Source organism: Plodia interpunctella, chromosome 9 (genome assembly GCF_027563975.2).
Source record: "Plodia interpunctella isolate USDA-ARS_2022_Savannah chromosome 9, ilPloInte3.2, whole genome shotgun sequence".
Lineage (NCBI taxonomy): Eukaryota > Metazoa > Arthropoda > Insecta > Lepidoptera > Pyralidae > Plodia > Plodia interpunctella.
In genome coordinates, this window is record NC_071302.1 from 3,684,469 (window position 1) to 3,702,397 (window position 17,929).

Here is a 17,929-nt window from a genome sequence, read left to right on the forward strand (position 1 = left end):
ATATCATTTTTTCTGTCGCATATAGAAATATGCTAAAAGAACTGGCTTGTGGATAAAATGTACTTAGGTTAAATAGTTGAATTGCTTAGTGAGATATATGTTAGGAGAGAACTGAAAATATCCTTGGAACTTCATAATAAGTGGTTGCTTTATACTTTCATAAATTGACTTAACAATTTAATACTTAAGTAAAATATACATTCAAACTTAAAAGCAACGAATCCGCACATATTGAGAACCTCTAAATTTTGAATTCTGTTGAAAAAGAATGGCAGCGCACTGACAATAATGACATACAGCACACGTGGCGATGACATTTTCCCATTTTCAGCCGGGCTACGGTTTAGTTAGAACGCGCGCGCGGTCGCTGTCGGTCGACTACGCCGTAGCTTCATCGTAGCAACTCGTAGCTACGAGTTTTGTGGTTTCGATTTTTGGAATGTAAAGTTTTCCTTAGATATTTTCCTTTTCGGCATAGTCAACATCGATTGTTGCAGTAAGTATTATTATTAAGTAATAATATATTATTTTTCAATCTATTTTTTACCTATATCAAAAATATGAATCCAAAAAGTGTCAACGTTGTATTTTTTTTTTAATTTAATTTATATTCCACTGCTAAGCAAAACCCAAATAAAATTAACATACAAATAAACTCTCAACTTTATATCGATGTGTTTTGTTTAAAATTAAATTGAATCAATCACATACAACGTATTTATATACTTTTTTCCTTTTTATTCTGTGGTATTATTTTATGCATAAATAAACTTCTAAGATTATTGCCATTTAGTTACGGTTTTTTTAAATACAGAGTATATCGATAATAATTTTAAAAACGCGAATGTCTGTCTGTCTATCTGTCTGTCTGTTCCGCTTTCACGGCTAAACCGATAGACTGATTTTGATAAAATTTGGTATACATATAGTTAAAGGCTCACGTACAAACATAGTGTAATCAATCCCCAATTGACTATAATGGGGGGTGAAAGTTTGTGTTCCGCTTTCTCTGAATAACTCATACGGGCGCAGTCGCGGGCAAAAGCTAGTATTCTATAAATATTAGGACCTGTAGCTAAATAACTATCCTTTATATAATCGACAATCATAACGCACATTCAGAAATGTGAGCCACGAATATTTCCGAGGTCCACTTCAACACAGATTTGCGGGAACTAACCGGGAAAATTCCTGGCGCCGGTAATTTTGGCCCCAACATAATCGGGTCATTTAGCGGACGAACAGACCGACCAAATGCGTGTTATATGTACGCAGAATTCGGCTTTTGGCCAACAAATACTACCTGCAAATGATAATTTTCATGATTTTCAAGTGAGCGAATATTCTATATTTTGGTCAGTTAATGTTTTATAGATGTGTTCATACGAAGACTTTTAATGCAATATTAATGATGTGGTTTTGCTCGCAACCTCGCCCGCGTAATCCCAAAAGAAACAGTTATTTTTCCGGAATACAAGGTAACATATCACATTTCAAACTAGATGTGAACAAAACTTCAAGAAGATTGGTTGAGTATATAAAGCGTGAAGAGGTAATAAACAAAATAAAATTACTTTCGCATTATTATAATATTAGTTAGGATTTAGACTTAGATTAAGATTAGGATCCATACAGACAAATAAATCACTGCCTGTTTCCTCACGATATTTTTCTTCACCAAAACTGAGTGGTGATCAATAAAAACTACCAACATACATACATGAGTCAAAATGGCATACGAACTCATGTAGAACGAGTAGAATTCGAACCTGGCACCTTTCGGTTGGATCAAATCTTCAAACTCGTATTGCCTTCGCAATTGAAACGCATCATTCTATGAGTGAGATGCAACGTCAACTTATAACGCAAAGTTCGCCAAATATAGGTATAATTTATTGATTTTAACGTTAGCTGTACATAATTACAATATTAGTGGTTGATGAGATTGGATTATCTATTCATTTCCTGATTTACTACCAAATATTATATAATGTAATAATGTTAGTTAATACCAAGGCCTATTTAGTTGTTAGTTAATATCATGCAAAGCATCTTAACCTAACTTAAAATTGTCCTACCTAAGCAACAAATTTTACAAGGCCACAAGACGCGGCGCGGTACGATAATTTAAAACGTACCGTAATGCATGTATTGTAGCTTGTGTTGTCGCCGTATTTTTTCATACACACATTTTTATACTACTATACTTATGTAATAGGCAAACAGGTATGTAGCTCACTTGATGGGAAGTGATCACGGTAACCAATGAAGCCCATGGAGATGTCATGGCTTCCCTGGAGTGAATATGTTTTTAAACATGGGGTCGCACTTTTCTCTCTCTCTCTCTCATGCACATCTGAGCGTTTCAGGGTTCCTTTCTCAGTCGTTCGCTTTATTTCGCACGGTCGTCGCCATTCTTAGTTGTTGACCATTGGCACGGCGTCACACCGCGTACTGTAAGTATTCAGTAGTGCAGCTAGAACGTCGGATAACATCTCGGGTAAGTAATGTATAGTCTCCCAAGGGATTCGTCATTTGCCTGATTAAACAATGAATGATTTAGGGTATCAAATACAACTGATTATATTGGTAACGGTGTTGAACAAAGGGAAGGTATTATACAGACACAGCTTTGTAATCACAAAGCTGTGTCTGTACTGTACATAACATGTACATGTATGTAACATGTACTGTACATAGCATGCGAAATTCAAGCTATGTTTAACGATCCCCTCAAGACAGTGATATAGGGTTAGAAAAACCAAAAATAATCAATATTTTATTAGTTTAAGTATCTGCCGCGCGATCTTTCGATTTATGTATAAGTAATTTCTTCTTAAACTTAAACTATTTTCACGTTAAAAACGTCAAAAATGTACACAGTTTGTAAGTTTGTGGCGTTCGTTTGCAAACTCAATTATTACGGTTAAAGATTTATTTATTTCTCAAAAAGAATAATTACATTTCATTCACTTACAGAGAAATAATAATACTAACTACTTACAGTAATTAGTGTGACGGCGAGCTAAGTACATATACGTATATAAGTCGCAAGTTAACAATAAAAGATATGGACATAAGTTTCGAAAATAAAACAAAAATTACAAGCCATTTTATAAGTAGGGTAGATTGCCGTAGTAAGTAATACCGGCAACCGGTACGCAGCGCAGGAGTGAGGGTACTTCACGCGTTTACGCTGCTGATGTTTATTAAGGTTGCGATCATAGACGCAGGCGATTAGCGGATGAGTAGCGAGTTAATAGTAGAATGTATATTTGGTTGTTACTACTATTTTATTATTTGTGAAATTAATATAAATGTTTATAGTGTTATGTTATATATTTGACTTTATTTAATTAAGTATTTTTATTTTTCTTCATTTATCTAAATAAAGTACGTTTATTTATTACAATATTGTTTTTAAATATACCTTTATTCAATTTATTTAATTTTGATTTTCCAAGATATATGATTTTAATTTTCTTTTAAAAGTACCTAGTGAATTTGCTTCTTTTATTTCTATAGGCAGTTGGTTATACATTCTCACACCTTCAAACTGGATGTTTTTTGAACCAAATTTTGTCCTCGGGGCGCGAGATACCAAATGATTTGCATTACGCAATTTCATTCTTTGGGTTTGGCTTTTTTTTTGGAATGTTAGAACAGTATGTATTTTATTATTAAGAATTTTATAGATTAACGTGCATGTGTAGTACTTATATGTCTGGTTTATGTTCATTATTTTAGTGTCTGTATATATTTTTATGGTTGGCGTATTATAATCATAGTTAAAAAGTGTTTTAATAAATTTATTTTGTGCTCTTTGTAGTGGTTCTAAATTAGATTTTGCGGCTGTACCCCAGATTTCTATTAGGTAATCTATGTGTGGTTTTATTAATGAATTATATATAATATATTTGATTTTACGTGGAAGACAGTTCGAAGCCGCACGAACGGCACCTGACAAGGATGTCAATTTAGTCTTAATTTTATGTATATGTTGTTTAAAATCGAGGTAATGGTCCAAGATAATGCCAAGATATTTTTCGCTAGATTTTTGTTTTAGTTCATCATTATCTATTTTAAGTTTTATTATATCGTCGAGATTTTTGTTTTTTGCAGCAAATATAACGAAATTAGTTTTTTCAGTATTAATAGTGAGGAGATTCGACAAAAACCAATCGTTTAATTTGTTAAGATCTCTTTGTGCTTTTAATTTTAAAGTTTTACATGAGTGGCCATAATAAAATAAGCAAGTGTCGTCTGCATAAAGAGATATGTCAGCCTTAAGGCCCAAATTTTTTATGTCATTGACATAAATTAGAAATAAAAGAGGCCCCAAAATGGAGCCTTGAGGAATGCCGAAAGTCATTAAAGTTGGGGTACTTTGATGTTGTCCTATTTTCACTATCTGCCTACGGTTTTGGAAGTATGATTTGAATATGTCGTGTGCCTTACCAGTGATACCGAGATTTGACAATTTGGCAAGAAGTAGTTTGTGGCTGATTGTATCGAACGCTTTCTTGAGATCTATGAATACACCGAGTACTATTTGTTTTTCATCGATTTTATTTTTTATTTTAGTCACAAGGTCTATTGTTGCTGAAAGTGTGTTTGATTTTGGCCTAAACCCGTATTGTTTGTTGTACAAAAAATCTTTTGATTTTAAGTATTTCTCTATTCGAGAGTAGATCACTCTTTCAAAAATCTTAGAAATGACTGGTAAGACTGAAATTGGACGGTAATTGCACGGATCTGATTTATTACCGTTCTTAAAAATTGGTGTTACTTTGGCAATTTTTAGAGACTGCGGGAAGACTCCCATTTTTAAACAATTGTTTATACTATTGGTGAGCGGGATGGCAATTATGTTTTTAATGCATTTGATCATTTTGGTGCTGATACCATCTATGCCTGAACTAGTATTTGGGTCTAAGTCATTAATTATTTGAATAATTTCGTCCACGGTTGCCGGCACAAAACTTGTTAGCTCAGTCGCTTTAACTATGTTCGGTGATTGTGTATCGTTTCGGTCAACTTTTTGGTATTTGTTTGGGATTTTGCTTGCAAGTGTTGAGCCTACAGTAGAAAAATAACTATTGAAACTCTCGCAAATTTCTTGCATATCCGTTATTATTTTCGAGTTCAGGATGACTTTGTCCGGTACTGCTGTATGTTTGATGTTGTTACTAGCTAATTCATGAATGGCTTTCCACATTTTTTTAGGCTTGCTCATGTGATTTTTAAAGAACTTGAAGTAGTATGTTTTTTTGGTTGTTTGAATTTTCTTATATACTCTGGCTCTAGCTTCTTTAAATTCCTGTTCTAGTTTTATGTCTTCTTTATTTGTTTTGTATCTATGCCAAATTTCATTTCGTTTGTCGATGTCTTGAATAATATCATTTGTAATCCAGTCTTGACGTGGTGGGTTTAGGTACTTAGATTTAGTGACTTTACTTGTAGATAGACATTTTAGAATACTTTCTTCCAACATTTCATATGCGCTTTCGTCTTTCCTTATATTGTGTTCTGCTGAGTCGTGTAACTTTTTATAGTTTACTGCTGTGTAATAAATTTTTTGAACAGGTTTACTATAGTGGTTTTCAACTTCTAAGTATATTTGTCGATGGTCGGACATCGATGATTCAATAAGACTAAAATTAAAATTGTTGTCTTTTAAGTTAGTGCATACATGATCAATAATCGTGTTTGTGGATTCTGTTACACGCGTGGAGTACTTCCGGTGGACTTTGTTTATTATCGTAAAGTTGTTCTCTTTTAAAATATCTTTATATTTTCGAGTTTCCTTGTCAGGTACCAGTAAGTCAAAATTGTAGTCCCCAAAAACCAAAGCTCTTTTCCTTTTTTCCAGTTGTTGTGAATATAGTTCAAGGAAGTTGTCAACGTTCTTCTTGTTGGGGTTGTATATAGCACCGATGTCCAGAGACTGCTTTTCAAGATGTATCCAAAGGTAGTGGTTGTTGTCAGCTATACAATGGTCTTCAATCATCCTGTGCTTTAAGTTGTTGTGAACAAAGATTGAAACACCGCCTCCTTTGCGATTTTGTCTGAAATTGTTGTAGTGGGTGTAGCATGGAATGTTGAGTTTTTGGACGTCGGTTTCATTTTTTATCCATGTTTCAGTCACAACAATTATATGCGGTTCTATCTGGGCAGCTATGCATTTAAGTTCATCCAGTTTACCTTTCTTGACAAGACTGCAAGCATTTATATATAAGCATTTCAAAGATTTATGAGAACTTTTTATGTCATTATAGTTTTTGATGAACTTGTGTGTTATCTTCCCCCTGGAGGGGGCTGCTAGTTTTTTGACTTGGATGTCTCTTTTCCTTGCTTCTCTCCCGTTGTTTGGGTAATTTTGGGAACTCCTTTAATATATTTTATGGCTAAATTGGTCTCTCCCTCTGTTTTCCGACTTTTCAATTCCTCTTTTAATTTCTGAAAGTGCTGTTTTTGCAGGGGCGTTCTGTCAGAGAATATTTTAATGGTGTCCATTTGTAAATTGCTCTTATTGCGTAATATAGTTTTTACGGTATTTTCCGATGTATAGCAGGCTTTGATGGGGCGATTTATACCAGGTTTATATTTTCCTAGTCGGAAGGTTTTATTTGGTTCAGGACAGTCTGGATAAATAGATTTTGTGATTTTTGTAATCTCAACCTTATTGTAAGTGAAACGGTTGATTGGGCTAGTTGGCTCTGGAATACCCAATATCACTATATTTTTAGAGCGTTGGTGTCGCTCGTGAACTTCATTTACAATTTCTTCATAACTTATAGATGGTTCAGTAGCTGTAGTTATAGTACTCAACGTTGTGGTTTCCCTAAATTGGTTTAAATCTGTTTCTAAATTCTCAATTTTCTTTTCAATATTCTCTGTTTTTGTTTCTAACTCATTAAGTCTTAGTTTTGTATTACTCTGATCTAATTTAATACTTTCGATGGTGTCACCAATACTATTTACATGAGTTTTGATAGTAGTGACGTCTTCATGAAGCTTATTGATATTTTCAGCTTGGGAAACGCTAGTAGCTTTCAATATTACCATTATTTCAGACACCTGTTTTTTTAAATCTGAAAGCTCTGTTTTTATCCAGGCATCATCATCGAGTACTTTTCGCTTAACACGTTGAGTGATACGAATCGGAGTGGTATCATAGTTTGGATTAAGTTCGGACAGATTTGGTTGAGATCCGCCGAGTCTGTCACTGTGACCGCAGCCGGTTGGTGATCGGTGCTCATTCATTGTGTTAGTGTGTCGTTGCAGATCACTTACTTATTAGTCCGGTGTAGACAGCACGGAGCCTGTCTCGCTTGCTCGAGAGGATTGAGGGGCGGGGCACTGACGATGACTCCGGTAATGCGGTGTGTTGCTCAGTGGTAATTAGTTGTATTTCACTCGTGACTTACTCGCCAATATGTGTTTATACACTTTAAAGTTAGGGTCCAAAATCGACTAGTGGCTCTTTTAGTGAATTTAAATTAAACTTGCGACACGTCTGACTTGCTCGCGTGCTCTGGCGAGACTATTACACTGTTTCTTAACGGTCCTCAGAGATATTGTTTGAATATATACACAAACGCTTAAACTACTAACTAAATATAGAGAGATTACTAAATGTTAAACGTACATTTTAGAGGTATGATAAACTTTACGACACTTGTTTACACACGTACCCTTCACTTTCCAAGCGTTAATTAAATCAACTAAATTAATTTTAACATTTTCGTCCTAAGCAGATTTGACTGGAGGCGGTGTGTTTGTCGCTACAAATAAATATTTATTCTGTCCTTTTACAAAAACGTTTCCCGCGATAATGTCAGAATTCAACCCTTCGCTGGCTCGTCCGTAATTAAGGGATTCCAAATTGATAGCTGCTATGCTCGTTTTTAGCCTTTTTAGCGTTGTAATTCTTATTTATTTGTTACTAGCGAACCGGCCCGGCTTCGTATGGGATAATACGCTGTTTTTAACCCCCGACGCAAAAAGAGGGGTATTATAAGTTTGACTGCTAAGTGTGTCAGTCTGTCTGTGTACGTGTCACTGTAGCTCACCAACGGGTGAACAGATTTGTATGCGGTTTTTTTATTTGATAGCCAATTTTTATGCGTTAGTTCTTAGATATGTTTGATCAAAATCGGTTCAGCTGTTCAAAGTTATAGCGAAATAAATATTGAAAGTCGGGGGTTTTTCAATTTGTCTAACAAATAAACTTATATATGTATAAATTTTCTTTGATAAATTGTCTAAACAACAAAAAATCTGAATCAACATCCATTGCGTGGTTTAAAAGAAGAAAACTTAGAAACAGACGTGGCTTTAAAATTACTGGCCAACACATTAGCTATTTCTATAGTCTATTTTATGCGTAAGGATTTTTACATCGTCTTATAGAAAAGTATTCAGATACTGTACTGTACTGTACTGTACTGTATATCACGTCTTTGTCGTGTGGTAGACAGAGACAGTTGCGGAACTCGGATGCCACTTTTAACTGTTTTGTGGGCTCATCTGTGGGATTGGGAAAAAAAACCTATACACCTGGTGCAATCACCATCTCAGGTACCTAGAGTGGACTATGTGCCATTTATCGTGAGAGGCTTTTAGTGCAACAATAGCTTTATGGACTGTAAAAGACTGAAGGTACCTATAATCTAGTGGAAGCAAAAGCAAAAGTCAAGGAATAGATTCCATTGAGGTAGACCTCAAGACATAGTATATAGGTATATATCAACCGCTAAAAGGCATTCTCGCTATGAGAAAATTCATATTTATGTATTAAATTTTATTCTCACAATATGTCTATTTTTATATTCTTTATTTCAGGAATCAATATAGGTACTTATATTTATAATTTTGTAATAAATAAAAATAAAAAATATTTTTATTCAGGCAATAGAACTATAAAAGTCCATAACTTCATAGTAACAATGTAACTTAGAATATATTAGTAATTTAATTCAAGTTAATTATAATTAATAATAATTAGTTAAATAAATTTTATAATCATATTTCTTTTGTAATCATATGTCAAGAGAGTTTTCCCAGTTTCATCCTTAGTAGGCATAAAGCGAGGAACCTGCTCTTTCTTTTGGAATCAAATTTTCGATAATAATCATCAAACGTCGTTAATTAAAGTTTGGTTGTCCCAGTAAATTTTGATGTTAACTTTAACGCCAAGTACGCCATATTGTTTTATCGTATTCGACGCGCTAAGTACAGTAAAACGTCAAAGTTGACTGGTGCAACCCTAAGTAGGTGTGAATTAACCTAGATTTCCATACGCCTGGACGAACAGAAATGTCTGCGAAAACTTAGATAACTGTGGAAGATGATGAATTGCCTCGCTTTTGTTGCAATGCGAGGTGATTTGTCATTTTGGAATGCCGGTTACTATTTGAGGCGAACTTACAACCGCGTCCAGTGAATGTTTAATGTCCTCATTTTAGTCTCTCTATCTCCCTCTCTCTTTTGGAATATTAATGAAGTCATTTTCCATTGCCTTCTCTATTTCATACACTACATCAAAAATTATCAACTAGAGCGCAGTTTTTCTCATGTTGTTTTATTTATGGACAATAAAAACTACTTACTATACATGAGTCAGATTATACAATCTTATTAGATTATACAATATTGTTATATAATTTATCTCTCATAGTATACAATCTTATGTGGCACGAGTAGGATTCGAACCTGGGACCTTTCTGTCACCGCTTCAGCTAGCCTAAAAGCGTTACGTATAGCGAGCCATAACGCGTTGGAGCCCAAAGTCTGCCTTACAATTTATCCTCTTCAACTTCGGAAGAACTTTAGCATCCTTAGCTGTAACCCTTTACCCATATCACAAGTGATGACAAACTAGCACTTTATAGATTTGCTCTTTTTGCAAAGACCTTATTTATTAGACGACTCATTTTCAGCATCTATTAAAATTTTATGGAAAAATGAATAATTGCTTCAATCAGAATAAATCAATTACCAATAATTAATTTGTTCAAGCTTTGTTATTTTTCTGATGAGTTCCTTATTCGGATATTAATTGCAAACACAGCAATGGAAATATGAGGGACATAAGGATTACATCAAAATATTTCATATCCACTTATTAAATGTTTAAAAAAATTACAAAAAACCATCGCCTCTACTATGTTTATTACACGTGTCTGTGAACTTAGTGTAGCAAGTTTCAGAATATCAAAGTTTCTTGGAAGTTCTGTAGTTCCTGATACGTTCGAATTATTATAGTTCTGGTGTTTTTCACAAAAACGTTATGTTTTTTTTTTAAATCACATGCTAATTTCCGATAGATCATTTTCTAAAATCTGAATTTTAAATAATCAAAATATATAGATTTAAAGTGTAATTTGCACCACAGATTACACTCGAAATCATCAATCAACTGTGTTATATTTCCCAAAACAAATTGATTGCTTACGGAAAAAAAAAAGAAACGAAATTATTTTTGTTCACCTAATAATATCCGCAAAATTGATCCATTTACAAAATATGGCCAAGTCACGACGAAATTAGAAGCAGCCTGTAACGTTATTAATGAGTTTCCGATATTGCCTCCGTTCCTCTGAATTTAATATCCTACCCTTAAATTTTAGAAATGAACATCTTTTTTATTATATAGTCAGCATTTTTTTCATTTTCCCCTTGGTATCATTCGATTCAATATTTGGACTGTTAATGGGACGGCGTCAAACGTCAATTTGTGGTCTCTTTATTCTAATTGGGTTGTCTATAGTCTAGCCGCATCAATTTCTCTCGTTTTTGTCGGCCTTCGACATCTAGTGCCTTTGAATGACAATCAAAACTTGATAGGAATATGTAAATTATAGCAAACGAATTGTTTGTTGTTTATATTAAATTTGCTCTCCGCTTCAGTTACTGTCTTCTCGTAAAACAAATATTATACAGATTTTGATAAGATTTTCACTGTTGCATTTGATTTAAAAAGATTGCTTTTAATTTAAAAATGTTGCCAAAATTTTAATTAAATACACGCTGTCAAAGTAAATACATCAACTGAATACAACTTCAACAGATGGCGTTACTAGTCATATTTTGTTATGATAAATAATAAATTTAAACACGACTTGTTTTGTTATTCAACAAACTGATCAAAATGCTAATTTAAGCGGGTTTCCTGGAACTCAAAATTATTAGTGAGTTGGCAACAATTAACAAAGTCACTAGTAACAAAGTTATTACATTATAATTAGTAGGTACATACTATAAATAGACATAGAATATAGAAATATATTCAAAATGCTTATTAAAAATCATGTGCAATTTTGCAAAGTCGTAACTTAAATATAAATTATACTTAAATATAAGATCAGGTAGGTAGATAATAACAGTAAAACTGTGCATCTGTTTCAAAACTATTCTTTAACAGAAGTTTTGCAACTACCCTTTTTTTCCCAACAAGTGCACTTCAAGAACTTCCTGTATACACATAAAATATACTCAGTTTACGTGTTTCTACACGTAAAGCACTTTCGCGTTCAGGAAAAGCTAACGTTATTTTATTGTATTGTAACATGCTTGTCTGCAGTGCTGGTATAAGATATTTTTTTTAAACTTGAATTTTATTAGCTATTTTGTTGGACAAATGCAGTTGGTTTTGTTTTGTCACATATTTTGTTTCTACGCTCTGGACTTAGATTTGGCTGCGCGTTGTCTGTCGAACGAGTGATAGATAGATAAAACATTTATTTGTAAAACAACAACATAAATACACAACCAGACTAAAAACACAAATAAAATATTATCATAAACATAATTGAAAATTAAGTGTTCTGTGTTGCAGTAATACAAAAAGGTCCATATCTCAGTACACCTATCACCCAGAGGGGCGATACACTGATTTTCAGATGAGACCTGAATGTAAGTGATATGTTATATCATTATTGTATCAACTCTGTCTCTCTCTCTCTCTCATGTGAACATGTTCCCGGTTGTTTCCCCAGCCGTTGAGCGTCAGAGACCGAAGTCCGCCTTTCTACTATTTCGACTTCCACTTCGCACCGCTGTCGGCATCCCTAGTTGTCAGACCACTGACACGAATATCATCCACGATGACATTGAATAAACATAAATATAAATCAACAGGAGTCACCTGTAAGGTACACAGTACATCACTGAAACATTATCAAAGAAAACACGATGTACCTACATAACATGTTGTAATTGTGTTTGTCAATCAATCATTTGATATCGGTTAACTGTAATTGGATCATATCATATTTTAGTTTCGGCTGTATTTGTTTTTACTCGGGGCATTTATATATCTACCTACATATATGAAAGATAATTTTTTTCGAGATTTTTAACAGGTTAATTTTATCTCATTATGTAATTACAAGCTATTGTTTAGTTTCACGTGTTCAGTCTGTAATTAAATCTTGCAAGTTAAACACCTACTTCAACTTTTCCTACAGAATTGAAAGATTTCTCGTCGCTTCAGGTTCCATGACAATGCATTATTACGACAAGCATGACTTGATAGTACACTCAGGATCGGCAAATGTGGGAACTCTTCAACAGTTTTGTGACAGACCTTCAGTTAATTTTAAATGCGTATTAATATACTTAACCATATAATAAAATTATTGATTTGTTTCAGGTATACCTTGTCAATGTGAACAAATATCAGTCAATGGGTACTGAAAATATGAAGGTAAGATAAGTTTTATTTTATAACTTAAAGTGCGTTGCATCAGTCAACTTTGACCTGCTCAGAAATACGCAAAGAACGCCATTTTATATAAGCGATAACGGCGCGCAAGTTGAAGGATAACTTCAACTTGACTTAAGGTTTACTGGTGCAACTCACCCTAAGATATTAATTCGTATCAGCCTGTCTCTCGGAGAAATTAAATATTTTTTTACAGCTCCATTATTTGGACACCAAAAAATATCAGAATTCGTTTTGTAATCTGTGTCCATTTTCTCCATTAAAATAGCACAATTTGAATAGCTTTTAACGTCTCGTCGCAGAATATAAAAGAAAAACATTTATATAAATTCGTCATACCTGTCTGTCCTTCTATAATATGTAACAGCCATTATATTTCCAAACTATTACGACTGTAGTTAAAACTTGGTAGGTAGACGTTCCCTACGAACCATGTTGCGATTTATCTAATAAAAATATTATAATTACGCCGACAATAATAATAATTACAGTATGATCTATTTTTAATAGAATATTAACCCTACTTTGACATAACAACACGTGTCACGATGAATGATAGCCGAATAATGTATTGTATCCATTCTGAAAATAAACTAGAAAAATGCGTATCACTTGCTTTAATATTCTCAAAGGGAGTATTGAATATACATCTCTTATATTTTTGAATATAAATACACTTCATAATATGTACTAAAAGCAAAAAAAGGTTCTATAAATCGGGTTATATGTGATATTGGAGTGTATTTTCTGAGTTTACTTTAGTCTTTTTTTTTTTTGAGCCTACGCGAACCAATTATTGTTGTAGTTTTTTTGTAAAAAAAAAAAATCTAATAATACTTATAAATGCGAAAGTTTATCTTTCTGTCTGATTAAACGCTATAGATTATGAATAGGTATAATAATGCGATATCAGACACACCGCGCGCAAAGCTGCACGCAACAGCTAGTGTTCAATAAATTTGGCCTAATAATTTGGAGTAATAGCAAAAAAATAATGACACAAGCTATTTGTGAAACTTTTCTAAGACCAAAACCTGGGATTAGTCTGTCATAGTGCATTAACCCACTAACATAATTAATACGAAAGTTTGTGAGATCAAATTTCATAACAATTCGTTTAGTAGATTTTACATACATACATACATACATAGATAGATGTATGTATGTTACTCTTTCACGGAAAATCTACTAAACGAATTGTTATGAAATTTGGCACACAAGTAGAATATAACCTGAAATAATACATAGGGTACTTTTATCCAGAAATTCCTGAAGCGAAGCCCCAGTGTAGCTAGCTAATGTAAAGTAAGATAAAAACAAACAAAATCTGATCGGAGTTCGAACATGGAACCTGTAAAAAGGCAACGTTACTACTGCCTTAAACGCCAATTATAATACAATTGGGCTATAAAAGCACCTTCAACAAAGTATTCAGAACATTGTTTGTTCAAGCATTAATGGTAAAAACATAAATTTGAGCGACAAAGCAAAAACTTGACGCCATATATTTTCCGTCACTCGCAGACGCTTGGGTAAATGAGTCAATCTTAACTTCGTACCGCGTTAACGGTGCTGATATTACTGTCAAATAATATAGGTATTTATTTACTACATAATTTGTTATTTAATTTAACACAGCGATGGATTTATTCAGCCTTTTAAATTATAGTTCATGCTAGAAAACCAATCTTTAAAATTTAAATGAAAGAATATAATGCATGGCACAAGGCAATGAAGTTTATATGAAAATAATATAATTTCCGCTTTCGCAGAGAAATACACGCGAAGCCGCGAGCAAAAGCTAGTCGTCTATAAACATAAGAATATTACGCCATATATTACCGCTAAATAAGCCAATACACCATAGCTGTCAGCAAATTCAGCAACGTTGTATAATCAACACTTAATTATGGAATGTACTCAACCGCCACGTAAATCAAGTGGAAATTTCTCCCATGTTTATGGTACAGAGTAGGGCTGACGGCAGCCGATAAGGCTGCGAAAACGTTTGCTCTTTCGATAATGTTTGGATTGTCTATTGTTTGTTTCAAAAAAGTGCCTTCATAGTGGGATGTTATTATGAAAAATGTTATGTTAACTAACATAGTAGAATACCGTTTTGTTGCTGCGTATGAAACACCTCAATCAATCACCTGAGCTCAACACATAAAATTATACAGTTATATAAATCGTATGCGTTGAAAATAGACACGTATTTTAAATTAAAAAAAAATTGAATTATTAATCGTTATTAAAATTATGATAATATATATAGCGAAAACAAGTATATTTACTAGATATTATTATGTCTAGTACTAAATCTTACGTGACGTGGTATGTTCTCAGCTTTCATCACCTAAACTCGTTACGATCTGTGTAATTAACTTATTACCGTGACACAACGATACATAGTTAATTTTGGTATTAATTGAATTAAGCCAAATACCTTACATCACTATTAGTTTCTATTTGAAATATTCGTTGGTATTAATAAGGAATCCATGACATAATGGGTAGCAACACTGTTTATATTAGTTTCTATCGGTATTTCGTCTTGGCAATAACCATACAAAATATTCTAATAGTTTGTAGCTTTAGCTAATAGTTTTAAAATTGACGTGACACTTTGTCACGTCAATTTTTGATGCATGGAATCAGTAGGTACTCCGTACGAAGTACTTACTAAATCCATACCTTTATGTTCCGATTTTGAATATTTTTTTTCACGACGCAATTTTAAGATTACAATCAAATAGTTCGAATTCCGAAAATTATTCATAATCTCTTAATAATACTTATTGTGTACAATACAATATGCAATAAGATCCATATTTCTCTAACAAGTTGGTTGTCACGATTACTATGGACATTTTGAAATTACATTAAACCTGATGATATTAAAATGCATTGTTATTATGCAAATCCCCGTATCTTCAAGCGGCCTAAAACCTTGCCTCGAAAGTCATTGTTTCCGACAAAATAACAACTAAGTTACAAAGTTTCTTCTCAAATAGGGTCACCATCTTCTATGTAAATTTCGACAAGAATTTTAAAAAATAACAATTATGTTATACTAATTCCAAACAGACTTTTATTGATGTGAAAACCTGATAAATAATCCTAAAGTAATGTAAACTTCAAACAGAATCAAAGGTATTAGTATAGGATCCTTTGGCTCATTCCCATAGCACCAGGTTCAGCTGGTCGGCTGATAGGCAACAATAGCATTTCCAAGTAGGTATTTTAATTTATATGTTGTAAAATTAAAATATAAGATTTTGGAACCTTAAATCTATAGATTTGAACGAAAATATGATATAATTTTCAACAAAATTCTACAAAAAAAACATTTTTAATTATTGATACCACTGGTACGTATTTTGCGTCTGTCTAAATTGTATTGCTAAGAAAATCGAGACGTTAGAAGGCCCCATTATAAACTTAATAATTTAGTCACATTTTCTGGGCAAAATGTTTACTTCGAATTTTGAATGAATTTTCACAAAATTTGTCAAACGAGTACCGGCATTGGAAGTTCAGTGAAGTTCGTTTTAGTTTGACATTTTGATTGGCATTCATTTTAAAAATACGGAAGTAATTTTATTATTCTTGTTTCTCAATTATTTTCATCTTTTTGTTGATCTATGATTAATTTCAACTAAATAGATTTTATTGTTCGTGAAACATTTGCTATTATAGAAGTTAAAAATAGCTGTCATAATAATATCAAATTTTAAAATTGTAGGTCTATGATTATATTAACTTAAAGGTGCATAAGTGACTTGTCCAAACAATTTCAAAAACTGCCAAGCCGATATCATTCAAGGGCTTCGCGGCACCACAGTATCGTATGCAACTGGGTACAAACGAAAATGAGATAAAGTATTACAGAATGTAAGCTCCCAACCACATCGTTAATTCAGACTTTTTTATTACTTTGTTTAATTTAAGTGTTGCAAAATACACTTAAATTAAACAAAGTAATAAAAAAGCTTGTAAAAATGAGGTTTATTCTGAACAATCACACTAAAGTGTAACCAACGCAAACTATCCCAGCTTCCAAGGACATCCCTCGGGATGCTTAAAGAAGCATGTTTTGTAAGAAACCACATTCGTCTCGGTGAAGAATTCGGCATTTTTTACTACAATTCGTCATCTCCGGAGACTGAATATTAGCATAACAAGAGAGCCCAATCCGATAGCGTTTCCTCGTCATTTAATTCAGGATACAGTAAAATTGAAAGCGCTCTCATTTCGAATGGCAAATGTAATAAAACTCTGTTTGCTGTTTTATTGAAAACAAACTTGTTATGGCATAATTTCATTGTCAAACATAAGGGTTAAATGATCCGAGCCATTGAAAAAGTTTATACGATACGATACTTCTTGGTAGGTATAATGTTTTAACTAGATTTTTAGCAAACGAATGATATTTCTATTTAGTTTATTTTTCAGTTAGAAATCATTGACAATACCTACTAGGCAATACATTCGGAAATTTCCTGCTAATTTAAATCGTGCGAGAAATATAGACAACATCATATATTCTATTTCGCTCCTGAGAGATGCGTATATTAGAAATACAATGGAAAGAAACGAGACAAGAGACATATTTTGACATATTTTGTCCCTCATCATGTGCCTGGCCCAATCTCATATTCGATTAGACGAATTGAGCCGGGACGTTGAATTAAAATCTTCTATATAATTTGGTTATACTTTTCCGTCGTCTATATAGTTTTCATGGTCGTTATGTTAAACATTGTCTGTTTTAGACATTGTAAATCAGTAGCCGAATAGCCATTTGTAGAAACTCGCCTTAAACTACCTTTGTTACCTGACTCAATGTAGTATAGAAAGTAGTTCAAAACTTCTCAGTTTTAGTGTATGTGAATTTTGAAACTTAGCTTCGTGGAGGCTTGTGTTTTGTATTTCGTCGTTTTGTATATAGGTTGTGAATCAATTCAATAGGTTGATACTATTAACAACCTATCCAACCTAAAAATTATAAATTACACACACATTTATTTAAACAGTTATAGATACACACTTGTTATGTCACAGTTCCAACACAAAAAATGTTTATTTATGTGTAAAAAATGTTTATTTATGTGGAAACGACAAAAATCGAAATCGTCTTTATTTCCTCACATCTTAGAACCATAAAAAATTTATTTTAACCGATAGCAGATTTGAACA

General features: G+C 33.0%; 1 protein-coding gene across 1 annotated transcript in view; it reads left to right on the forward strand.

Moving 5' to 3' along the window:
- Window positions 1-348: 348 nt before the first annotated feature.
- The window catches only part of LOC128672507 (suppressor of lurcher protein 1-like), a 67,226-nt gene continuing 49,645 nt past the window's right edge, over window positions 349-17,929 (forward strand). The window contains exons 1-2 of the mRNA XM_053749708.1: window positions 349-496; window positions 12,659-12,712. Of these exons, the coding sequence (XP_053605683.1) occupies window positions 12,692-12,712 (21 nt within the window). The 5' untranslated portion in view covers window positions 349-496; window positions 12,659-12,691. The remainder of the gene's footprint in view (window positions 497-12,658; window positions 12,713-17,929) is intronic.